At 41.2% G+C, this 26,474-nt stretch overlaps 1 protein-coding gene across 6 annotated transcripts in view; it reads left to right on the top strand.

Moving 5' to 3' along the window:
- The window catches only part of LOC119650978 (protein windpipe), a 112,385-nt gene extending 86,628 nt beyond the window's left edge, over positions 1 to 25,757 (top strand). For all 6 annotated transcript variants that reach the window (XM_038054280.1, XM_038054272.1, XM_038054261.1 and 3 more), the window contains exon 3: positions 22,620 to 25,757. In XM_038054280.1, coding sequence (XP_037910208.1) covers positions 22,635 to 24,731 — 2,097 coding nt within the window. In that variant the 5' untranslated portion in view covers positions 22,620 to 22,634 and the 3' untranslated portion in view covers positions 24,732 to 25,757. The remainder of the gene's footprint in view (positions 1 to 22,619) is intronic.
- The last annotated feature ends 717 nt before the right edge of the window (positions 25,758 to 26,474 follow it).

Below are 26,474 nucleotides of genomic sequence, written 5' to 3'. Positions count from 1 at the left end.
TAAAAGATGTAAATAGATATTCTGCCTATTTTAGCTCTAATGAAGCGACTCCCGAGAATCTTCGTGGTTCCTTCTATGGCTCCATTTCCGCGTGTCTATATCGCTGCTTTTTTTGATTTTTGTACTGCTCATAAATAATAGCAACGCCGATTTTGTTTTCCAATAGCGTCTGTGAGAGCAGGTCTTGAGCCGCTTGGCAATGGTTCAGGTTTAGCTGCAGGAACCTCATTTGCGCATAGTGTCGATCGCCTTTCTATACACCGGACATGTTCTGCTGTCTGGGATATAGGCGCTGTCAATGTCGTTTATTTGCCTGCAGAACAGACAACTGTCTCTCCGTCACATGCATTTTTCTCGGAGATAGTTGCAGCGATAAACACCTAATTTGGTGGAAAGTTGGGACGCTCACGCATTCAATGAGTTACATCCTTTAACGTCGAATTTAAGGGGGAGGGGGGTTCCCATACAGGAGCGTGTAATTTTTTTTCACCAAATATAGTCATGTGGGGTATCAAATGAAAGGTCTCGGTTAGTACTTCCTGAAGTCGGTATTAGTTTTCATATTTGTTGGAAAGGTAGGGAGTGTGGGGGTCGAAATTGACAATTTATTTAACGGGTCCATTCTCAGAAACTGCCTAACCGAAAAATCTGAAAAAAATTAAGAGGCTGCCACTATATGTTGCCTAGGCTCCAAAATACCTCCCATACCGATATCCCTTCAAATAAAGTTAATTATAGTATATTAAGCACTTCCCTTAAGTTCATCCTAGTGCCATGAAATTTTGCAGTAAGGCTATAACATAGAGCGTAATCGTCCCAAGTTTTATGGAAATCGCACTATTACTAACAAAGTAATATTAGGTTATAGTTCTGGTTTCTTTAGAAATTCGAAACTATGAATGCCAATATCACTCGAAAGTGGATATAACACAACGAAAGATATAGTACTTGCATGCCTCAGATGAAATCTTAAAGATGAAGACTCATCCTGAAGAAAGATATCTTTCCGACTTTTTCCAGACTATACTGAAGTAATTTTCAAACTCGCGTGCACTCAGCATCAAAGCAGTCTAAACACTTTCCGAAAAATAAATTCTCCCTCATTACACTTAATTTGTTCTTAAGTTTGTTTGTATACAACTCGTCTGTATATTCGCACTCACTCCCCTTGATTCTCTTGAACACGGGCGAATGAAATTCCAGAAAAGCCCCTAAATATTTCTTTTAAAAATGGAGAGCAATTATCATGTCAAGTATTGAACATTTTATTGTAATTATAAAACAGACCTTGAACACGCTAAATGAAACGGAAATTGCTCTTGAATTTTTCTGTCAATGTTTATGTGGAGAAATCGAAAATGAGTTCAACTGACAACGAATTCACTTTATTGAAATGTCTAAATACGAGCGCAGTTCTAGAAATTAGATTCCAAAGAAAACATCCAGACTTACCAAAATGGAGTCTCTTGCAGAAACTTTTTATTTTGTTTCTTTGTTTGGCTAGTTCAATTTCGATAATTGCAGTCGATTATTCTTTAAAAAGATTGTTGAAGCCAAACCGATGACTAATTTTCTGCTGTGAGAAGGTGAGTCAAAAACTAAAAGTAGGGGTGCCAAAATTGTAAGTAAACATCAGCAGAATAATACTGATGTCATTGAAGTAGTACTTTTGAAATGGTAGAAGCGCATAATTGCCGATGCGTAACAACAAATATCGATTAGTCTTTCGGATTCAGTAATTTATCGATAAGTATGACATCAGGGTACTGGAAACTGACGTTGCTCATATTCATTGTATACCACATCTAAACGACAACAGTTCTAACCCACTCATACGTTCGCATGTATATGCGGAAATATTAGTAGGACTGACTATCCCAAGAACCTAGAAAATGATGAAACTTGACCGTGCAGGTCCTCACAACACCTAGGTTAAGTTCAGTTGGATTAGTGGGAAAGCCACAACTTCAAACACTCAGGGCTTTTATTAGGACCTCGACGCAGATTCTTCGTTGAAGAAAACCTTTCAGAGGGATCATTATCTAAGGGCTGGGGTCGCTGGATAACTTCAACTCAAAAGGAGGGCTTTAGCTACGTATAGCCGAAACCACTACACCAGTTTTTCCCATGGGGAAGTTTGAGTAGCAGGGTCCTCTTAAAAGCTCTATCAGTGGTTTTCATATCCCGCTTCTTAATGAGGATTTAAGATACCGCTTTAGGGGCCTCGGAGTTTTTTCATGAAGATTTTTGTCGGCCGCAGAAATAAAAATTTCTCAATTCTGCTTTAGAACGGCTTCGGTAATAGATGCCATGACGCCAAATGCTGGATTTGGTCCGACCATTGTGCAACCAGATCCTTGACGAGCCAGTCTGTCAGCAATATTCAAGTGCATTGTTACCTGCATCAGGAATGTTTGGTTCAGTGGGCCAAATTCCAGCAATAAACGGTGGCAGCTCCTTGATAACTGGCTTAATAGGGAGCTGTTATTTAGTTCTGATAACGCTGCCCAACTTTCTGAATATATGCGACTGACTTCCAGGTGGGAGCATGGCCGTATGGCTGGTGGTCAAGTATGTATCGTTAATAGTAGTAGTAATCTGCAGAATTGATATTGTTTTTGCATATTATCTTTTTCACGTTAATTTGGAGTCGAGGTACACTCCTAAATAGATAAGTATTGATGTCAGTTGGATTCCACTGCCCTCGATTTGGTAGTGACTTTGTTATTCTCTTCTGTTTTATCAATCCATGCAATAAAGTACAATAGATAACCATTCCGTTAATTTAGATCCCTAAGCTCAAAGACTCTATTCATGGTTAGGCGAGAAACTCCTCCCACATTGTTCAGAGAAAAGCAATATTGCTGAAGGCAACTGTTCGCATTATTGTCGGCAAGGTTTCGCCATAACATTTTACGGTATACATCAATCGACTGAAAGCAAAGTATGATGTTATTTGACGATGAAATTCTTACATGCTGGTCGCACCGGAAAATGAAGACCGTTTCCGGCCAAACTCCCTTCGCTGTCATTTCGGTTAACGAGTTGGGACCGCATTAGCCTCCCCTTTGATGATAGCATAATCCGAGAGTTTGTGGCTTGCCCGACGGTATTTTGCTCGAAAGTGGTTTGCTCGCAAGCGAATGATTTTCCAGAGGCAAGGTCTGGAGTGCTGACATGAGAAACTCACCTCGGCTTGCTCGTTAAAAGTTGGGTCCCAACAGGATTAGTCCTCAATTTAATAAGTGAAGAATACAAGCCTAAACTCTGATACCGATAAGTTCAGGACTGCTCCCTTGCTCACAATTGCATATCATGATTGGCTGCTCTAACCTTTGTTTTACTGGGGTTTATTGCCGGCATAGCTCCGTTTTACCGAGATAAGGTTCGTTAAAGCCGGGAGTCGTTTCGAATCCGGAGCTTACCGTTCACGGCCACATCTTAACATTCAAACTTGTCCATTCAGTTCCCGATACTGTCAGACCTTGGCTCGAGATTTTGTTTGCCATTTAGTTTCAGAATTTTCCTCTTATTGCCTAGGGGATTGTTGTTCCTTCTCCTCCACCACGGCAAGGTATCTAGTCGTCGAGGGATCTGCCAACATCAAGTTACTGACTTGTCTACTCGGCACCCTACTTGCATGCCTCTCTGGAAGCTTGGTTTTGGAGGTTGAACGGTTTTTGGACACTTCAGTCTTCCTTCAACGTCATACGCGAAATTTCACCTATCTTACAACAACAAATGCGTAACAAAAGTGAAAAGAAAATAATGGAAAACTCGAAAGCTTCCGTAAGTCCTCATCATGGAGAGAAGATTCGCAATGGATCATCCGAGACCCCTTTTCATCATTTGTTCATCCTCTACTTCTACAATCATTGCCGACGTTTGGAGCAATTCCATCTGTTAGCGCAACTGCAGTAGAGAAAAGAATAAAACGAATGAATTCAAGGAAAGCAACATGACCTAACAACAACTATCTGAGGTCTCGAAAGCGAAGAGCTGGGACCCAACACTGTGGGTCAATGAGTTCTTCAATCATGTCATTGAGGAAGGGAAAATATCATCTGACTGGTAAGAAAACTCGACCCTTCCAATATGGAAAAGAAGGGTACTTCTGCAGAGTGTTCAAATTACCGTCGGATCCAGTTGCTGTCCCATACCATGAAGATTTTGAAACGCATTCTTGAAAACTGTATTCGTGACATCGCTGAAATAACCGTGAATCAAGCCCGGTTTGTCAAGAACTGAAGAACAACTGACACAATATACTCTGCGCGGTTACCCGTAGAGAAACACCGTGGGAAGCATCGCCCTCTTTGGCTTTTTCGGATTTAGAAAATGCGTTTGACAGTGTGTTCTACGTGATACGTGTTATCATGAAAATAGGCCAAATGCTCATGCCTACCGCAGTAGTAACATCAGGTGTTTTTCGTGTTCTAGCAGGGAGTGGCGATTTAGAATACTTTTCTGTTTTCACGCCCTTGAGTTTTCCAGGAGCTTCATCCTTGCTGAAACTGCTGAGGTGACTGAGCCGCATCTAGTAATACTCATTATTATGGGTTCATACTCAGCTGGGAAGTTGTGCCAATTTATCCCTCGGGAATGTCCAGTTCCAGTCATTTGAGCTGAAAGAGCGTGCAATCAATTAACTAGCATGATAAAGGCGTTTTATGCAAGAATGATTTGGAAGTGCAATAAAGTCGGAAAATTTCGAAGCATATAATAATTGAGAACATACATTTCAACTTTTTAGACGCAACCCTAAAAAATAAGCGAACCGAGGATGGTTCTCTGGATGTACACCGCTGTAGAGCCTTCGATCCTAACGTACTACTCTATTGTGTGGTGGCAAGTTTTGAGCAAAAAATACAATAGGATGAAGCTTAATAGGATGCTAAGAACCGCATGTGCAGGTGCTACTGGGGCTCTGCAATTCTGCCCGGCAGTTGCTCTCAATATACTCTTATAATACATCTCCTCCCCCTAGACCTCCACATTGAATGTGAGTCCGGATGCTGAGCAGCGAAGTCCTCCGGCCACAGCAACATCCGAGACCAAGTACATCGGGAAATCTGGGCATTCCCCACGGACTATGCCACACGCAAGCTGAACTTCAAAGGCAAAGTGGAAGACTGGCGGCGTGTTGCAAGGTTATGACTCAGTATTCTTTACAGATTGATCAAAGATGGTCTGTGGAGTCAGCGTGGGTTTTTTTTTGAATTCACACAGTGTATCCAAATTGGATAGTTTCCTATGCTTCGCCAGTGTACTCCAAACGGAAATACTGGCGATATTGGAAGTCTGTCGATGAGTGGAGCGAGATTCGAGCGCCAAGTGTAGTATAGCCATTCTGACCGACAGCCAAGCAGACATCAAGGCCTTGTACTCAGCAACGACAACTTCCAGACTGGTGGGGCAGTGCAGAGGCGTGCTGAACCGTTTGGGCGGCACACTCAAGGTCACCCTCTTCTGGGTTTCCGGGTATAGGAACATAAAGGGGAATGAGCGTGCTGGCAGATTGGACAAGCGAGGCTCTGCTCTTGGAAGCCCTTCAGTGAATACAGTCGGTGTTTTGCTGGAGGCTGTCAAGGGCGCAGTCTACTCGCACTACCTAGCAGCCGCGGGCTTTAGATGGCGAGGGCTTACGAGCTGTGCCAAGTCAAGGGGAATTTGACCCGTTTATAACATAACCCGCTCACGAGAACTCCTGTGCCAGATACGCGCAAATGCATTCAACATTATGGCGGTCTGCACGGGGCACTGGCCCATAGGGGACCATGCCGCCAGGCTCGGCATAACCAACAATTCGCATTGCCGAAGCTACGGAGAAGGAAGGGAAACCCTTATTTACTTTCTCTGCGATTGTCCAGCTCTAGATAGAGTCAGGCTACGGACACTGGGTAAACTATTCTTTGGGGATCCCTGAGAGATTCCTAACTGCAGTGTTGCAGTGAGTTGCTTTCCTTCGTGAATGCTACGGGCTGCCTCTGAAGATCCGAGCCGGCTAGACTCTGCCTCCCTTCTCTCACAATGGCAGCCACGGTCTTATGATTTGTGGCATCAAAACGGCGCACCATAGCGGCCATTGATACCTACCTACCATACATCTACTTCTCGATTTGCAATATCTCAAGGTCTCTCATAAAGCAATTCATTCTTGTCGATTTCTATGTTACGCTTTGGTATTTCTCTTAAATGTCTTTCTAGTTTCCGATCTCGAGGGAGAAATTAATTGATTTTCCCATGATTCCGACGTAAACTATCTCTTTAGGTCCAATGCTGTCAACTCGATCATTTCAATGTATTAATCAGAAAAACGTCGTGCCTTCTTTCGAGACTAATGTGAGCTCTAAATAGTGCACATCATAACGACTTTACCCTGTAAAAATAACTTTCCCGATTGCATCAATTGATACGTTTAAATAAAATGGCAAAGACAACACATTCCACTTTAATTTCAAAGCAATTTTCCTATAAATTCAATTTCATTCCAAGATTGGGCTCAATCGCATTAGGTAATTGAACTAGCTCTAGAAATAGATGAGCTTTTATGGCTAATGCTGTATTCGATTAACCCTATCAAGGTAGCTTGAGCCATTGGCGACATGGTTACCTAGGTACGAGTATGTCCAGTGAAAATAACCCATATAACTTCACCACAGGAAAATGAGCATATAATTGCGGTGAGCACCTTGGAATGTGGACAACTAATACAGCCCGATCAAGCGAATATAATTAGACATTCTTCTATATAAACTAAGATAAAACGTGCGCTTAGTGACGAAAACTGATAAGATACTATCGAGTCTGTATTCAGTACTCAACAACTAGATTCTAGAGAATCAGAATACTCGCGTAAGAAAATGTATGACTTCCAGGCGGTGTTTGCTCAGTTACCTGCGTATCTGTTTCTTAATAAATACAAAGCAAATAGGCGTCGACGTATAGTGAGTTTGTTTGAGAATGGAATAAGCACACGGCTTGCATGGGGCTTGGAAAATTACATGCTTAACAGATATTTTCCTTGTCTTTTTGGTGGGCAATAAAACCATATCTATGACTTGAATAGCTTTGTATCTCGCTGTGTAAAGCGATCATTTAGTTAATATGTACCAAACTATCATATAAATCGTAGAGATTGCGCTCAAAAAGGTGGGGATCAGGCGCTTTTGTGCATCATATGTACCTTCTATAAACCAGGCCCTTCCTTACAGCAAACTTAACTGCTTAAACCTCACCTACCCCATTCTCCGCCTAATCAAATGGCGTTTCTGCTATGATGACATCGCCTCTTATCTAAAGCTCAAAATAGCCGTCATATTCGTCACATTTATTTTTGCATTTCAATTCAGACCGTGTCGTTCATGATCATAAACAAGCCATTGACTCATTTCCAGGAAGAGGTAATCCAAGTAACCACCTACGGTCATATGGAGCTCATATGACTCCAAAACGGTTGCATTACTTAATAAGGTACAAACGCGAGCACCGCGGATTCAAAGCCAACCTTGACACATATAACTAAAATTAGCAAATACGTATTATGCGAACCGCAGACGCCAGATTAAAAGAAAAGATAGATCTACTTAAAGAATCGTCTGAGTGATTTTATGGCTGAATGAACGGTGAGTCACCAGTGATTGATCCATTGCCAGACGACAAACTTGAAATAGGTATTATTAGAAGAACTTTCACTTTCTTCTTTGGGAAGATTGTATCTTTCGTCTTGTTTACAGTCGTCTATTAATAGCCGGCTTCTTTGGAAACGGATTTCAGTTCGTTATCTAAAAGTAAACAACAATCAAAGCTGTCTTGATACCCAATCTATCTGACCATTCAGAATTTTATTAATCCATTTACCTGGGTAAGGTATCAATGTCGATGCCCAGCTGTGACTAAGCAAGTTCTGGGCACGTGTCCAGATGATCGGCCGCTTATCGAACGTTGATCTTCTCGGTCACCTCTTGTGGTGTATGAAAGTTGAATAGGATTTTCATGTTGTTTAGATAGTTTGCTACTCATATGAAGGGTTACCAATCAGAATTAAGGCCAACTCATACTAGACAGCTCGAATTTTGACGTAGTTTTGAAGAAATTGTAGGTTGGAAAGTTCTTAAGTGTTCATATCGACACGTGCTTCTATCAACTATCTTAAATCCGTTCGTAGATACTCAAGCTAAATATCGATTTTTTAATACAATAAAACGTCTACACCAAACATTTCGTCTAATGCCACTTTTTCTTACCTTTCTTACCAAATATATTTTTTTATTTTATTTTTTGCTGAACGCTTGCATGTATACACAAGCAAATATCTTTCAATGAGAAGATATTTTTACTTTAAAACACTTAATACTTATTTTCAGCACTAAATAGTTAATAAAACATTATGTCGACAGCAGGTGGTTGGCCTGGTTTTTCTGCATACACAAGTAGAGCAGATCTTCAAATTAGATAATGAGCTTACAGTCTGACATTTAGCTAATGGATTCTGGTCAAAATAGACCCCGCAATGCACGTGTTAACATCATCTCTAAGCGATGTTTTGTTGAAGCAGGGTGCCACTGCCTGTCGGGGGCTTAACGAAATGGTTACCAATGGTGATTTGATTCTAATATGAAAAACATAGGAAATCTGATTAATGGATAACCACAGGAGGTTTACCAGGTTTTACTAGAAGCCATTGACCAATGTCAATGTTGTCAAATTAAGTACCGATGGGATCAGTGCAATGGTAGTACTAGAAAAAGAGACCAAGAGACAATTCTAAACTCAGCCATAGCCAAAGCTTCTAGAAACACGGGGAATCTCAAAAATGCTTAGTGCTTAAGACATGGACTCTTGAAATTGGAAGTGAAAAAGTCGAAAACGATTTAGTGAGGTTATCGCCTGAGCTGTTTCTCTTAAGCATAAAGAAGAAGGCGGATCATCATCATCATCAACAGCGCAACAACCGATACCCGGTCTAGGCCTACCTTAATATGGAACTCCAGGCATCCCGGTTTTGCGTCGAGGTCCACCAATTCGATATCCCTAAAAGCTGTCTGGCATCCTGAGCTACGCCATCGCTTCATCTCAGGCAGGGTCTGCCTCGTTTCCTTTTTCTACCATAGATATTGCCCTTATAGACTTTCCGGGCTGGATCATCCTCATCCATACGGATTAAGTGACCCGCCCACCGTAACCTATTGAGCCGGATTTTATCCACAAGTTGACGGTCATGGTATCGATCATAGACTTCGTCGTTATGTAGGCTACGGAATCGTCCATCCTCATGTAGGGGGCCAATAATTTTTTGGAGGATTCTTCTCTCGAACGCGGCAAAGAATTCGCAATTCTTCTTACTAAGAACCCAAATCTCCGAAGAATACATGCGGACTGGCAAGATCATTGTCCTGTACAGTAAGAGCTTTGACCCTATGGTGAGACGTTTCGAGCGAAACATATTTGGAAGCTGAAATAGACTCTGTTGGCTGCCAAAAACCGTGTGCGGATTTCACCGTCTGAGCTGTTATCGGTTGTGATTTTCGACCCTAGCTAGGAGAAATTATCAACGGTCTCAAAGTTCTCTCCTATCTTTATTTTGTCCGTTTGACCAGTGCGGTTTGATGTTGTTGGCAGGTTGGTTTTCGGTGCTGTTGCCACCATATATTTTGTCTTGAATTCATTGATGTGCAGCCCAAGATCTCACGCCGCCTGCTCGATCTGGATGAATGCAGTTTGTACGTCTCGGGTCGTTCTTCCTATGATGTCGATATCGTCAGTAGTTAAAGAGAATCGTCCTCCTCGGATTAACCTCAGCATCACGGATCACTTTCTCCAGGGCCAGGTTCAAGAGGACATATGACATGGCATCTCCTTATCGTAAACCGTTGTCGATGTCGGATGGTCTTGAGAGTGATTCTGCTGTTTTTATCTGGCCCCGCACATTGGTCAGTGTCAGCCTAGTCAGTCTTATCAATTTCGTCGGGATACCGAATTCTCTCATGGCCATGTACAGTTTTACCCTGGCTATGCTATCATTGCCGGCTTTAAAGTCGATGAAAAGTGGTGCAACTGATGTCCATATTCCAATAGCTTTTCCATCGCTTGCCGCACTGAGATAATCTGATCTGTTGCTGATTTGCCTGGAGTGAAGCCTTTTTGGTATGGGTCAATGATGTTCTGAGCGTGTGGGACTATCCGGCCCAGCAAGATGGGGGAGAGTATATTATGGATGATACTCTGCAACGTAATACCTCTATAGTTGCTGCACTGTGTGATATCTCCCTTTTTATGTATGGGACAGATAATGCCTCTTTAACAGTCCTCAGACATTGATTCGCTTTCTCACAGCTTGAGCACAAGTTGATGAACCACTTGGTGTAACTGGTCGCCTACATATTTAACTAATTCGGTTGTGATTCCAATTTTTAAGCCGATGAATTTCACGGACTGTTTCTCCTATACTTGGTAGTAGAAGTATTTGTCCGTCGTTTTCAGTTGGCGAGACCTCCAACCCACCGATGTTCTGATTGTTCAGTAGTTCATCAAAGTACTCAATCCATCGACCCAATATGCCCATTCAGTCGGAAATCAGATTTCCCTCTTTGTCTCGGCAGGGTGAGCATAGAAGTGTATGAGGCTTCATCTTGCTGACTTCGTTAAACTTGCTCGCTTGGCGCGGTTGCTCCCTGTACTTTTCGAGTTCACAGATTTGTTGGTTTTCCCAGGCTTCCTTTTTTCGGTTGTTAAGTCGCTTCTCCTCTCGACGGAGCTCGTGATAACTCTCTGCACGTGCCCGCGTTCTTTGTGAATGCAGCATTACTTGGTATGCGGCATTCTTCTGTTCCGTAGCTAGCTTACATTCATCGTCAAACCAGCCGTTCCGACTCCTTTTGCGGCTGGGGCCAAGTATCTTTGTGGCCGTATCAATGATAACATTCTTCAGGTGGTTGTGAAGATCATTTGGTGTTGCTTCATCTCCAGGATCTCTGTTGACTGCGGTTATTGCGGCATCCATTTCCCCCTTATAGGTGTTACGGAGGGCTGCGTTGTGAATGGCTTCGGTATTTACTCTCACCTGATTGTCGGATTCTAGGTGGTGTCGTAATTCGAGCTCGGAGCACTATGCCAACGAGATAGTGGTCCGAGTCTATATTGGCCCCCTATATATTCTGACATTCATCAAGGCTGAATTTGGTTGAAAGTGGTCCCGTCTGGAGAGGCCCACGTATGTCTGTGGAGCGCTTTCCGTGTAAACCGTTTCATGCGATACTGCTGGTGGCATAATCCGCAGTCCGTTATCATTAGTATTCCTATGTAAGCTATGGGAGCCGACGTATCGCCTGAATACGGGCTCCATGCCTACTTGACTGGTGAAATCTCCAAGTATGATTTTGATATCATAGACTCGTAAACGGTATGCTTCTCCGACTCTGCAGTCTCCTCTGTAGGGGCGTGAAGGTTTAAGAGGCTTATATTTCTTTTCAAAGCCGATAACAGCAGATTTAATTTTTTGGCTGACTAAGAAACTTACTCCGAACACATGGTTTATTGGATGGCAGCTATAATATATGGTTTAGCAGCTCTTCTCCAGGAAACCGATGCCTGTCCATCGCATCTCTGTCAATGCTGTTACATCAGCCTTATATTGGGACAGGGTATCGGCTAGCTGCTCAAAAGTGTTCATCTGAATTAACTACTGTCAATCACAGTAGTAAAGCTATCAATCAAGTAGACAAAAGGATAATTTTTAGCAGTTCAAGTCCTCTAGTACCGCATGGTTGATCGCCTCTTTGCTAATCTTCGCTAAGATGATTTCTAGCGTCTCCTGCTAGCTCTGGTATTTCCTAATCTAAATATATGGAGGTGTTCCTTTTGTTTCATAGAAAATCTAAAGCTAAACTGAACCCAGATGAATTTTAAATCCTTTACAATGGAAAACAATAGGATGATGGACGTTGAAAATAAAAATAAAATTTCTACGTTGACCGCATATGACGAGCCGAATAACTCTTGTATGCCCGATATGTTTTGAATTTTTCCGCTTTTCCCTTTCGATGGGTTGGGACGATTTATACTCATAAATCGGAGTGAGTATGAGTATAAATCGTCCCAACCCATCGAAAGGGAAAAGCGGAAAAATTCAAAACATATCGGGCATACAAGAGGAGGATTATGATTTTGGGAAATTTCTGGAAACATTAAAACTTCATAAAAGCAAGTCAGGAAACCGGAAGCTGGACACTTCACGTATGAAAGGTTTTTTATGTATTTCTTTCAAGAAAATATATCAGTGGACATTTGTTCCATTTGCACCTAGCACGCAATGTATTGTATTTACATATATTAGGCCAAAATATTCACTTTAGCGTGATACTGACATTCAGAGCCTTATTATTGGCACTGAAGCAAACAATTTCGGCCTATTATAATTTTGTTAATAATAGTGGGATTTCCGCCAAACTTGATTTGTTGTGATGAGAGCAAAGCGATGTATCACCTTGGCGCCAGCTTCAACCGGTTATGCAGAGGAATCCGCTGAAGAGCCAAGTTTTGAGCACCGAGCTTACAAGAAGATGCTCACCTGGCGAACAAAATTCTGCTAAGTTTGTTTAGGCATCACAGTTATTCGCAAGCGAAGCAAGCTCTGATCGTAATACAATCAAGCATCAAAAGATAGCGGGAATGCTACTTTTCGGACCCTACGTTGGAGGCTAAATTCGATGCAACGCCTTGCTCTCTTCGTAACAGATTCTCGAATGAATTTTAGGGGGGGGGGAGTGGTTTTAGCAGTTAATTACTAAAAATTGAAGTAATAATGCTATTATTACTTTCATTTGAACAGATATCGTTGTGGAACCTAAGCACCAGTTGTTTGATTTTTTAAGATTTTTCGGTTGGGCAAGTTCTGAGAATGGGTTCGTGAAAGAAATTACCCACTTTCTAAACCCCGCCTCTTCCCCTCCCTCCGTGTGCATTAGATGTCAGAACTGAAGCCAGCTTTGAAAGGAGACCACTAGACTATCTTTGAGGAAAAAATGTACAATCTCTTTTGCATTTATGGAGACTTCCCAGAAAATTACACATAGAACGATGTTCCCAGTTCACGATGTTTAAAGTTCCCACCTTCGTACCAAATTTGATGTTAATTGGTATAACCACTCCTTAGAAAAATGCGTGCGATAGACAGACATACAGACTTATAGATAGACAGTCAGACAGTAAACCAACTTTAACAAGGTTTTGGTTGCATTGATTAGCGAATCTTAACTTGATTGCAAAACCTACTGCTCCCTCTTTTTGAGACTTGGATGCCTGATAATCTTCCCCTCCAGGTCCCTTTCGTAAATGTTAATTCTCTTTCTACGAAAAAATTGCAATCATCGTCCCATTTGTATTATTTCCTGCTTTCCTGTTGTACAATGTGTGTGTCTCAAACCTGTACTTTCCCTTCTTCCTTTGCACCTCTGGCTGGCTCTTTCTTTGGAAAATAACTTTCGTTTTTAAAACCTTTATTCACTTTATTACACTTTTCGTTTTACTTTACTGCCTACTGAAAGTACTTTTTATTTGACCATACTTCCGCCCCAACCCTAAAACATTCAGGTTGAACTCCAACCTGGTTCAAAACGAAAGAATCAGTCATCATCAAAATCCATATCTTCCTCTCGAAATCCTCCGATCAGTCGATCCGTTAACTATGACCTTAGATTATGGCTGATCAATCAGCATCTTTCGAATTTCCCAGTAGCATGCTTTTAATGCAAGTACGAGTAAGTTAAGGCGCCCATCCAAATCATAATGGTTTACTAAGGACCCAACGTATCCGAGGAAAGTTCACCCTCATCCTCAGCAACTACTCAGGAAATTCTCAGTAGCACAGCTTGAGCTGGTATAGATCAGTGTCAATTGAAAATGTCGATCATTTGGGTTGAAAAGTACCAACGTTCATTAGTTGAATTCAATCAAATGGGAATGGAGAGAAAACGGATATTTTTTGAATATGCTGAGTATCCTGTAGTCTAGTTTACCTAAAGTACGTATGAAGTGGAAGGAAATGAAAACTGGCGGAGAGATAATAATGAAACAAATAATAATTAAATGAGAACTTTTATAAGTGAATAATTAGGGCTGAGAAAAAATGGATCCGATTATGCGTTAGAGGCACTGAAGGAAGCGAAACTGATTACGCACAACGGAGATTCCACGCTCAGACATTGTTACCCTCTCAGCACTGCTTACCTCATGTCATGCAACCAATTGTCAATATAGTTGTACAGCAACCTAAAGATTAATGAAGGGAAGAAAACAAAATTGATTTTGAAAGCAAATGTTGAGAGGAAAATAAAATTTAACCATTGTTGGCGCAAGAAGGGTGCAAAGGAGAAGGAGATAATTAGATGGATTTTCCAGGTGACTATAGAGCAAGTCAATAAAAACACGGGGATCCTCTGCTAATATGTAGTCCACAAAGGTGTCACTATCTTATATGTCAGGTCATAGAAGCTCGTATCCTTTTCAACCGAGAATGAAGTCATTGTTGACACAGTTCCTACAATTGTTAGATATATATAAAAGTCCTATATAAATAAATGAACTTCGATTGCATTTTAATTATTTTTTATCAGCCAAAGCCACATTTTCGAACATAACATATGAGAATCACAAACCAATGAGAAAAAGTGCTACAGAAGAAACCTATGATTGGTAAGCCTAGCCAACGTATAGGATCAGTTAAAAGTTGTTGATCCGCTCCCGACAACAAATGAGTCTTTACAACCTTAATTAGATTCTATAATGTCTGTATTATTCCTTTGGTTGATTTTGTTGCCGACTAGAGGTTGTGAATGATTCTAGAATGTCCAGTAATCGAGAAATTGAAATTCTTCAAAGCTGAATTTACCGGCGGAGATCTTGGCGAATAAAGAGTTTTCAGTTGAATGTGGGACCGACAAAATGAAGCTCATTGAATAGATTAATCGACTCATCATTATTGTAGTTGTTCTACACTGTTCGTAGCTGGTCTCTAGCTGTCCACAAGAATTATGTAACAATCTAATTTCTAATGATTGATAAGAGGGCGGTTATTGTTTTATGTTACAAAGCCCATTGTATGAAGTTGGGGCATCTCGGATACTTCACTATAAAAATATCCATTAATTCAGGCGGAATATATACCTCTATGTAGTGCAGAAAAATGAGTTTAGCCTTCAGATGGGTTAATAAAAAATTGCAATCTAGAACTATTGAAAGTGGTCCCTCCTTTTGGACTACTACCCCCTTTTTTAAAAAACAGACAACTTTCAGTTTCGTCCAGGGTAGAAGCAACTCATCACAAGTTGCCTTACGTTTGCTCTGGGAGCAACATGACCAAAGTGCTTACTACGTGTTATCTGTTCCCTTATTAGATCCACAAACCGGATATGAGTGTGAATAATATTGTATTAGTAGTAGAACTAATTTTTGTTTTAGGGGCCCCAGACCGCTAGGGTACCTGACCAATTAGAGAGAAATTTTCTCCCAGTTTTTGGTCCAGGCACACCAGTGCAATCCACCACACACACAGCCCTAACACTAGAGCTAATGCGCAGAATTTTTCTCGCGCACGTAACTAAGAAGATTGAATATGCGCAATGTTTTTTTCCCACCGGTAGAACATAATAATAGAGTAAAAATGTTTACATGTGCGAATTTCAGGGATTTTTTAAGTTAATACTGAGATTGTATTTATCTTTGAAAAGTACTAAGTTGTTTTTATGCCAAGTCTATCTTGTTACGAAAACATTTTTGTTTACCCGAAAAAGCCACAATGATTATTTAAATCTTACAGGAGATATGGCTGCCTTTCACCCCTTGGTGGGGTATAGAACGTCAACCACACCTACGTGCCATCGCTCGCGGTTACTTGAAATGTGCTTCGCTTCCCCCACAACTTCGTAAGACGCTCGCACTCCTCCTCTACTGCCTTTGGGATGACACACTCGTCAGCCATCTCGGGAAAATGGATTCTACTGAATGGCATTGCCCGCAATGCAATTATTGTTCCTCCTTAAAGTGCGACCTATCTACTGACACTACCGTCTTCTGATCCCATCGCATACGAGTGGCAAGCCTGTGTGCCGGCTAAGTTATTCGTTTGAGATAATGTCAGGCCAGCCAGGCCGTATTGACGAAAGCTTGAAGCTTTTGGGTAACAGTGGAGTTCACTTTCCATGTGCGACTACCATATAGCAACATTAACACAGAATAATCTCAACTTGATCTTAGTGCTGAGTTGATCGCATTTCCAGATTTCAGACAAAGCTTCGAAAGCGGATCTACCGCTGTTAGTGCGTCGAGCAACATCTAGTTCGTCGACGCCCTCGCAGAAATCACGCTTCCCAGCTATACAAATTCTTCGACATTTTCGATGCTCTGATCATTAATGTAGATTGGGAGAGTGTGTTGACCCGTCATACTGAGAACCTTGGTGTTGTTGGTGTTTATTTTCAGTCCAATTCTACTTTCTAAATCTAGAGCCATTTGGTCAAGGTCCATGACCCGGTGAAAGAGCAAGCAGATGTCATGAGTCGGGGTGTTTGAGGAAAGAGTTTATCGTCCACTGAAATCCTCTACGTCATCCGGCAGTATGGGGAACATCACCGATGACAAGAAGAAATAATATTGGTGACAGAATGCAGCCCTGACGGACTACGCTTTGGACCTCAAAATCGTCCGAGATTTTTCCTGGGTGCAGGACGTGACATTTAGATCCTACAAACTAGCCCCAATTAGTACTCTTTACTGGTGCAACGGAATGTTAATGTGATAAAAGGATATATGTACAGATCACCAAATTTTCTTCGCACAACACTTCTTAATTTAAAAACGCAATTGCATGCTTAAAAATTGAAATTTGCTAGGCTGTTGTGCATCTTGAAGTTTTTCATATGTGTACCATGAAGCACCAGCTGTCATTGCAGAGTTTCTTCCGTGTCAGCCGGAGAAAATGATCACACGGGAACAGCTTTTGCTTCACTTCTTGAAAATAAGATAATAAGCCTCCGTGAATCCGGCAAAGATAGAAAAACTTACTTGAGAACATATAGTTAAGATAAGAAGTATCTGGCTGAGGTATGGCAAAGCTCTGAATCGAGAGTGAATAATTCGAATGAAAAAATAAGTGAGCTGACACAGACACAGGAGAAACTTGAAATATGAATGTACAGGGCCCGTTCAATAAGTATCGGGAGTGGTTCCAAAAATCAAAATTTATTGCACTGCAATTACTTAATAATTTTCAAAATTCATTCCTCCTGCATCGATACACTTAGTTCGGCGCGACTACCACTCGTCAAAATCCCGCTGGAAGTCGGTTTCCGGTATACTATTGAGAGCCTTTGTCGCCACCGCTTGAACCGTCTTGATGGAGTCGAACCGATATCCTTTGAGCTGCTTTTTTATTCGTGAAAAAAAGAAAGGTTGAAATAAGTGTAGGCTGTAGGAGGGGGAGAGGGTAAGGTAACATTGCAATGCCGAATTTCGCCAGCAGCTGCCATTTTCTGGGTACTTCATTGTCATGGTGAAGTTTTCAATTCATCTTAATGATGTAGACGGTTCCAATTGAAAGGCAGGTCTCCTCACTGATAAGGGCAATGTCAGAGTCCAAAAGATTTTCCACTTTGGCCACCTGAGCATTGGTTCGAGTGGTCGTCTTCCTTAAACATGTTGTGCCACTCAAAAACGCTTGTCGAATAAAGGCATCATCAGGCGTAGCGTCACAAAAATCTACCCCCTGTCTCGAAGGCCCTCAGGCGTCTGAACTAAAATGCAATTGAGTGGTGGGAGACCCCTCTACCGAGCCGACCGGTCGATCCCCCATCCACCGCTCCGTTAAGGCTACAGCGAACTAGTCCCTAGTCCTAGTCTACTTGAAAAGGAGCAAAATCAAGATGGAGGCCACTAGACACACGGTCATATCAAAGCCAAAGGTCAATGGGTCGAAACACAGGGACATATTACTCATAACTGGAATAGTGTTAACTATTGTGCTGTATGCCTCATTCGAATGGATGGAGATGTTGTAGATTTGTCGAATTGTCAAAAGATAAATTCATTTTACAAAAAAGGGTGATGGACTTATCGGAAACAAGAAGAGAATATAGACCCGCAGAAAGAAGCCAGACGTACAATCACTGATGATGTAGATGTAGATGCAAAAACGTGTCCGTACTATTCAGTGGAGTGACGGAATACAGTGGTTGCTATAAGTAGTATTTGCGTCGCTTCAGATTCAATGGTTGAAGGGTGTAACCAGAATAAAAAGAAAAGGTGAGATTCTTGAGTCGGAGAGGAAAACAGGCTGGTAATTTTGTGCGTCATTATAAAAATTCAGAACACCATTTAGAAGGAGACAACAGTGATTAGAGGAGCTACCAATGAGCCTATGATTTTTACATTCCCGCCACTCACCCCAAAAAGGAATAGTAGATATTTCTTCAGTCTTTTACTAGACTTTATGAACGCAGGAGTGTAATCAATCCCTCTCCTTGAACGATCCGGGAAATTTCATTAACAGATTGAAGAAATGAAGGTGAACCAAACCTAACCCACAATCTAACACTTTCTTTCAAGTTTAGTCGGTCAAAACTCATCATTCATTCATTCTTCAGAGCAGAACCCTTCCTATTTCATAAGAGTTCAAACCACCCTGAAGTTCTTATCTTAAATATGTGAGTCGCACATCTCCGTCTTATCAATAAACTCTGTGCATATGTACCATATGTAGTGCATCCACAATATTCATCTCCTGACCCCAAAAGAGGTAGTTCCGCTAATAAATCTTCATAAGATGATGTCTATATAGGATAGCACGTGTCAATGGGATATCTGTCTCTCTGTCTGTCTGTCTGTTGGTCAATTCATGCTGCTCGCCCGTTGATTTACATTAAAATATAAAGTGCACCAACGAATGGAAAAACTGGTGGCAAGATGCAATTGTGAACAAGTGCTAAAATTGCATGGACGGGTAGTGATAATGGTGCTATTGAACGCGACAACGATTCCAATTGATAATGAGATGCAGCTTAAGTCATTTCAACAAATTGATAAATCGGCGCTATTGTCGCCATAACAAATTGATTATAATGTATATTCATACATATCAGTGGGTGCAGTAGGTCTTTAGTTAAGTGTGCCAGAGAGGGTTAATGTTACATTGTTGCGACTGTGGCATTTCTTAGATGTAAATTACTATCCAAAATACCATGCGTCGTTCGAGTTCTCTCATACTCTACATGATGCTACTACATTTACAGATTCTGGTGGAAAATAATATTGTTGATATTATAATGGTTTTTGTAAGATAGTTTGTGAATTTTGAGTATATATACAGAAATATGCCCCCTTTTTGGCTAAAAGGGTTTAATTTTTTTTTTCGGGAACCAATTGTATCCAATAAAATAAATAATAAATACGTCATCTACTCAAATAAAGAAAATTTTTATACAAGAAAACGCACTTCCCTTTTCATAGTGTTTTCTTAATATTTGAGTTTAGTATAGGGGGAAAACCTTTCATGGAAGCTAGCAAACATGTCAAATTGAAAACTTGTCTAAGTTCATTGTTTCGAATGGAGAAATTTTATCTCCAGATTCTGACATTCAAATTAGTTCCTTTCACGAAAATATATGGTTATGCTCTACTACTCTCCGCCATGTGTTTCTAAGGCGAATCATTGGTCGACGACTCGGGAATAGTAGGTTCTACTGCATTGCATTGTTGGAATAGAGTTATTCTAATCAACACGTCTTTCTATACTTGGCCCGTACGCCGATACAGCTCCTCATTCGAGATTATGTCGGTACACCGGTGACACGTTGGAGGCAGAGATGTGTGTCTACTGCACTAGCCTTGAAAATACCTAAGCCGTTCGGCCACACTTCCCCTCCGAAGAGACGGCGTTTTTTTTTTCTGGCAAACCAGATGGAAGATTTGTCGAAGGGTGCGCCCTTATGAGACCCTCACTGGGGGTGGAACTTTGGCAGGTTGACTTGTTTAACACCAAAGCCACCTCGAGTCCAGCTCTACCGTTGAGCGCATACGAAGCATGCCTTAACCGCTGCCCAACCCCAAGGCACAGGTTCACAAAACATTCCTCCTAAGTCGATGGAATCGTCCATTCAATCACATTAAGGATCTATGGGATTCGGAAAGCACTCCAAGCGCCAACAGATTATGCCGACCCCCGGGAAACCGGTGAACCATCCTCCAATAAATAGTTGTGGAATGGTTCGATATCGCAAATGAGTTCGTGGTTATACACAACGATACCGAAGGCTTGTCAAAACTTACCTTTTTCCCTCGAACTCTTATATATACCTCAGTGGTAGTCCAAAAACCAAGCAACCAACAACATCAAACCGCACTGGTCAAACGGGAAGAATAAAGATAGGAGACTACAACTTTGAGACCGTTGATAATTTCTCCTATCTAGGGTCGAAAATCACAACCGATAATAGCTACGATGGTGAAATCCGCGCACGGTTGTTGGCAACGAACAGAGCCTATTTCAGCTAACAAAAGCCGTTCCGCTCGAAATGTCTCACCATAGGGTCAAAGCTCTTATTGTACAAGACAATGATCTTGGCAGTCCTCGTTTATTCCATGGAAACTTAGGTTCTTAGCAAGAAAAATTGCAAACTCTTGACCACGTTCGGGAGAAGAATCCTTCGAAGAATTTTTGGCCCTCTACATGAAGGAAAGTCTATAAGGGCAATATCTATGGTCCGCGCAAAACTGGGATGTCTGGAGTTCCTTATTAAGACAGGCCTAGATCGGATACTAGTTTTTGCGTCGTTGATGATGATAATGATACCTCACCAAGGGTGGAGGTGGTGAAGTGACTGAGCAGAAGCGACTTTCAGTAATCCACGGAGAATAATCTCAGCAGGAGAATCAACTTTCACATTAATGACATTTGCAAAGTGTTTAAAAGAGTGGAGAATTAAGCACAAGGTAGTAACTACTGACTGCCACGAAAAAATTCCCAAATAGAAGAAATAAGTCGCACTACCAAACTATACCAAAAAGTCTAGGTTTAAGCCACCAGAATGGTACAAACATGCCGAAAAGCTTCAATAACAACTGAACAGCACCATAAGCGAAAGTATTCGAACCATGTCATGGGGACACAAACAATGCTGAAAGATTACTTGGAGTTGAAAAAGCTGAATGATGTAGAAGTGGTCACCGCATCCACTAAAAATCTGTTGAAACTACGCGAAGAAACCAAAGAGACGTTTTAGAGGACCAAAAGGAAGATAAGTATTCCAACGCAAAATCAAACTTGTGGGTTGATTAATTGGTTTGTGCAAGCGTTTGCAGTCGACCCGACCGACCATTTTTTGGAACAAATCAAAGGGAATTTGCTTGTTTGCTCGAAAAACACTAACGCATTTGCCAACGTGTGGATGGCAATTGCTGGTTTTCAAAATCAAGCCAAACGTTTGGGAGGTTTGGTGTTTGCGGCAAGTACTAAATGTGTAGAGCCGGATTTATAATACGAGGAGAAAGACAAACCTGGACTGAAAATATATCCTTTTTATTGGGGTTATATTGGCTCACAAGGACATTGTGGACCCTATAGGAGAGTATGAAAGATCACAAAAAACTAACTCAATTCTCGGTTTAATGAAGCTGTAGGGAGAAAACTGCAAGTTAGTGGCTGGTCCATGGTATCTAAACATAGGAGGAACATATCAGGTTGTTAGGGGGCACGGAATGCCATGGCGTATTCGTGCGGTAGGGACGAGGAAGCTAAGTGACCCATGGGCAAGAAAGCTGTATACAGGTGGAGCAAATCCTGGATGGAAATGGAATGTCTTTGAGTATCTTTGGGGTAGGGATGAGGTAGCCAACTGGCGTGACCCTTGTGGTTAATATAGAGGTTTATCGGTTTGTCGATGGTGTTTAGATGGTTTTCTCGTATGTGTTTCCCCGATCCATGTGAACAGCTATAAACAGCTGTGCAATGTCACATGTCTGTCATGTCAATTACCGCTGACGGCGGAAGATGCGCAATGATTTTTCTCCTCCATAAAATTTCGAACAATTCGCTGGGAGTTGAATCTCCCGTAAACAGTCTTCTTGTCCTTGGGGTTCATGTATCGATGTGTCGGTGGGTTGATGGCGTCTAGACGGTTTTCTTGTGTATGCTTTCTCACTACAGTTGACAAGTCATAAATGCGAGATGCTCGCAGCCATGTGATCTCAACCACGTAGCCGCACATCAATGCACTGAATCACATGGACGACTCTAACGCCAGAACCAACACGTGGATTTTTTGCCGCGCACGTACCTTAGAAGGTCGAATATGCGCAATAGTTTTTTTCCACCATATGTTTTCAATCTCCCGTGTGTAGTCTGGGTGTGGAGCTACCTAACTGAGGAATGTAAATCGCAGATAAAAATCCATGCAGGCATCCTCATATTTTGGGGAAATGCCCTAATTCAAAAACGAAAATTAGATTTACCGAAGCTTCTCATTATACATTTTAAATTTTCCAAATAAGCCAGTAATCTAGTTACAATCTTATAGAAGTCAAACAGTTTAAATATAAAACAACTAAAGTTTTTTAATTTTCTTTCGTTTCAGATAAAACTCATAAAAATGATGTCACCACAAAGTATTCTAATCGGATTTGCCATATTAGTTTCATCACTAAACCCAGCGATCTCATTTGACTGTCCGGACTTCTGTACATGCACTGTAGCACAAGATAATGGCGCTCTTCAGAATCATGCAAAGTGCCACAGCCTTGAAGGACTTATAGCTGTCGAAGGGAAGCACATCCCGCTCCATTCCTTGGATCTATCGAATGCAAATCTGACACGGATAACGAGTCACTTGGAAAAGTTCCGGGACCTTGTTATGTTAGATCTGTCGAACAATCAACTATCCGAGGTTGGAAAACTGGGAAGGAGAATAAAGACATTGAATCTTAGCCACAATAAAATTACATCAGGGAAATTAGGGAAAATTCCAAATTATGTGGAGAACTTAGACTTATCTGAAAATGAAATCACATATCTGCCGTTGGACCTGAAGAAACTACATTCCCTTAAATCAATAGAACTGACTGGAAATGCTATAAATTGCACGTGTGAGACGTTAGAGATAAGAAATTGGCTGCAAGAGCATCATGTTTGGACAGACAACCACATTAAATGCACATATCCACTGTCAGCCAAGGGCAAGCCCTGGTTACATGTTAAGCAGTCAGATATTTGCGACGACCACAAGGATGAAATTGTTCTCTATAAGGAACAAGAACTAGCCAGCGATGACGAGAATGAACTTATGCTGGGCGACCAGCCTATCGAAAGTGAAGGTTCCGGTCAAGGCAACGATGACGAATTGGGGAAAGATTTCTTGCCCGTTGATGACAAAAAGGATAAGAAAACAGAGGATACCATTGATATCAACGCGGAAGAAGGATCTGGAGAAATTTTCCCAATAAACGAACTGGACAAAACATCCGATGCTGCGAATGGATCAGCAATTACGGATGTCGTCGATGGAATACCACCTGAAATTGGATCAGGTGGCAACGAACTTGAAGATGATGAACAAGGAAGACTCATGGAAGATGATGATGAAGGTTCTGGTAGCGGTATGATTGCATATATACCGAAAATTCAACTGGAATCGGAAGCAGATAACAAAAATGATGACGATGATATTGCCGACAATGAAAAGGACGAAAATACGCCAGTTCCACCACCTCAGGAGGAGGTGACAAAGTCGCCTGATGACATTTTTGGACCGGGCTTAGGAATTATGACATCAGAAGAAGTGACCAAAGCACCAGTTGTGGAAGAACCAATTGTGGAAAAGAAAGTCGCGACTGTGGATCAAGCGAAGCCTGGAGATGAAGTGGATGGACCCGTCGCCAGTGAAGCTGCTGAAGGAGTACCCAAGACAGCAGAAAAGGAAAATATGGTGGCTGGAGAAAGTAATAGACTTGAGGAAGCAAATAGTGGAGCTAGTAAAAATACATATATTTTATTGGTGGTTGTGCTAGTCTTACTGGTTGTGCTAATTGTATTTGTGGCAGTCAAACGGCGAAAGGCAAATCGCAGGCGCCAAAGTGACGTTGAAAATCCTCGGGCAACAGAACTCGTCGATATGAATAAAAAGAACCTCGGTAAACCACTCAACAAGAACGGAGCTCCAGAACATATTCCTCTTATAGGCGATCGTGACAAGTCTGACTTAGCGAAACCAATCAATGGTGACAAAAAGACTCCTTACTCACCCAGTGATGAAAAGGATCCTAAATCACAAGAGCCACTCCTGAAAGACGGCGAAGCCACCACCGGACCTGAATCGAACAACAACGTCGCAAACGATGCTGTTTCCCCGCAAGTTGCCAAACCAGTAGAGAGTCAACCATCAGCTCAAAATGTTGAACCAGTTCATAAACCCAAAAGTCCAAGAGACCCATATCGAAAAACAGACGGCATTCCTCCTAGCGATGACGAAGTCTTCCTGCCAGCTTCTGCACCGACTTCGAACCCCTCGTCACCAAAGGCTTCCAGATATAGTCCGGTTTACTCGCCCGAAACAGGACGTGTGAAAATCAAACTGCTGGAAACACCCAAACCCAAGACTCCACTCCTGGTAAACCGAACCAGATCGAATGCCGGCGACGTAATCACAACCCCCAATGGCAATAGTCTGCGGTCGCCCGACCAAAGTCATTGAGACTAATCCTCCCCCTAAGAAACATTTAATTTAGATTCTTTATCGTTTTCTTTCGTAAATTAAAATACGCGGAACAAAATTTTCATTGAATTTTCCATGGTAAATTTTAAGTACTGCTCCGTAAGGGCACAAGGAAACGGGTGGACCATTTTATTGTGCCTTAGCTCAACATTTTTTCATAAATTCACGCCGAGAAATTGAGCCGAATTGTGTTCACATTCATCAAGTATTGCATTTTCGAGGTACTTAAAATATGCCATTGGAAAAAGATTCCTATTACGATATATCCTGTGCATGTGTGTGCGTATCTTTTAAGAAGGAAAAGTAAATTCTAATACGTAGAACTGATATCCTGCATGGAATGCATTGAGAAGCGAATTCAGTCTAAATTTCATGGTGTTAGTCGTTGTTACCATCAAATTGTACTTTATCAAGCAAAAATTGTAAAATGTGTAAAAAAAAAGAAACAAATATGTGAAGGGTGGCCCTGCTCCGCCCTTACTACTGCTACTATTACTATAAATATTTTAGATTCTAAAATATTGTTTTTTATTGTTTTGTTTCTATCATTATTTTACTATTATATAATTTTTATTTTTAACGTTAAAGAAGTAAATTAAGTAAGTTATATGTAAAGAAACAAAAAAGGGCATAAGAGTTAAAACTTACTTTAAACGAATGCGCTGCAGAGAAGGGTAACTCCTCTAAAATAACAGTTTTTTGTAAAATAGCAAGATAAAGATAAAGTTTATATTAAATAATGCTAGTGAAGAAACAATACAGAGTGAGGAAGTAAATCAAATGCCAAAAGATGAAGACGTGCGAGCCTAGTGAAAATACGTTTTAATGTAAAATATGAGTGACGAGTCAAAATTTTAATTCGTATTAAAAGAATTTAATATGTAAATTATTACTATTTTAATTGTCAGATACTTTACACGAGCTGTAAAACTGTCATTGATGTTGTAGAGAACTTTATTGCATACGAAGGAAGAAAAATAAAATTTATAATAATTATTAAAAAAATATGTTTTTCATTTACATTGAAAAATAGTCCTTAGTCCTAAATAATCAACTTAGTTCCACTTTAAAATTTTTATAATCATCCTTAACTTCCCAACAACTCTAAAATCCTATTTACTAACTATTTCAAACTAAAATCATTATTGATCTTGTATGTTTCCCTTAATTGCATGCCATCGGATACATTTTGTCTAACGGATCGATTCAAGCAATGGAGAATTTTTTACTTACGTACATTAGTTGTGAACTGATTGAACCTTTGTTGTTGCTGAGCGTACTGTTTGTGAGCGGTGAGAGGCGGCTTGATGGAATTGGTGACGCGCGAAACTTTTGATACCTCATCGGAGACAAGGGGGGGGGGGGGCTCAAGGCAGATGATTTTATGGGGTTTAGAGCGCGGAAAAAGGAGAAAGCCATTTCAGAAGAAGGGGATATTTGGAGTAAAAAAGAAAGTAGAAAACATGTTGAAGAGAATTAAGAAATTAACTCTTTGGATTAGGGTGGTCAAACGAGCATGCTGCGTGGCCGAGAACGAGCCAGAGGGAAGAGCTACCCCAAAACCTTAAAAAAATTGGTGAAGTGACCATGAAGGTCCGCCCGCAAATACTGAGGCTTCAATAAGCGCTCGGTTGACACGTTCTTATACGCCTCTGTGCTAGCCAGCCTCGGGAATTTGAACGCGGGAATTTGAGCCCTTCGATCCGATTTTTACAAAATCCT

This window comes from Hermetia illucens, chromosome 1, assembly GCF_905115235.1.
Source record: "Hermetia illucens chromosome 1, iHerIll2.2.curated.20191125, whole genome shotgun sequence".
Lineage (NCBI taxonomy): Eukaryota > Metazoa > Arthropoda > Insecta > Diptera > Stratiomyidae > Hermetia > Hermetia illucens.
The sequence above is the reverse complement of the archived record's forward strand: the minus strand, read 5'-3'. Positions and strand labels throughout refer to the sequence as shown.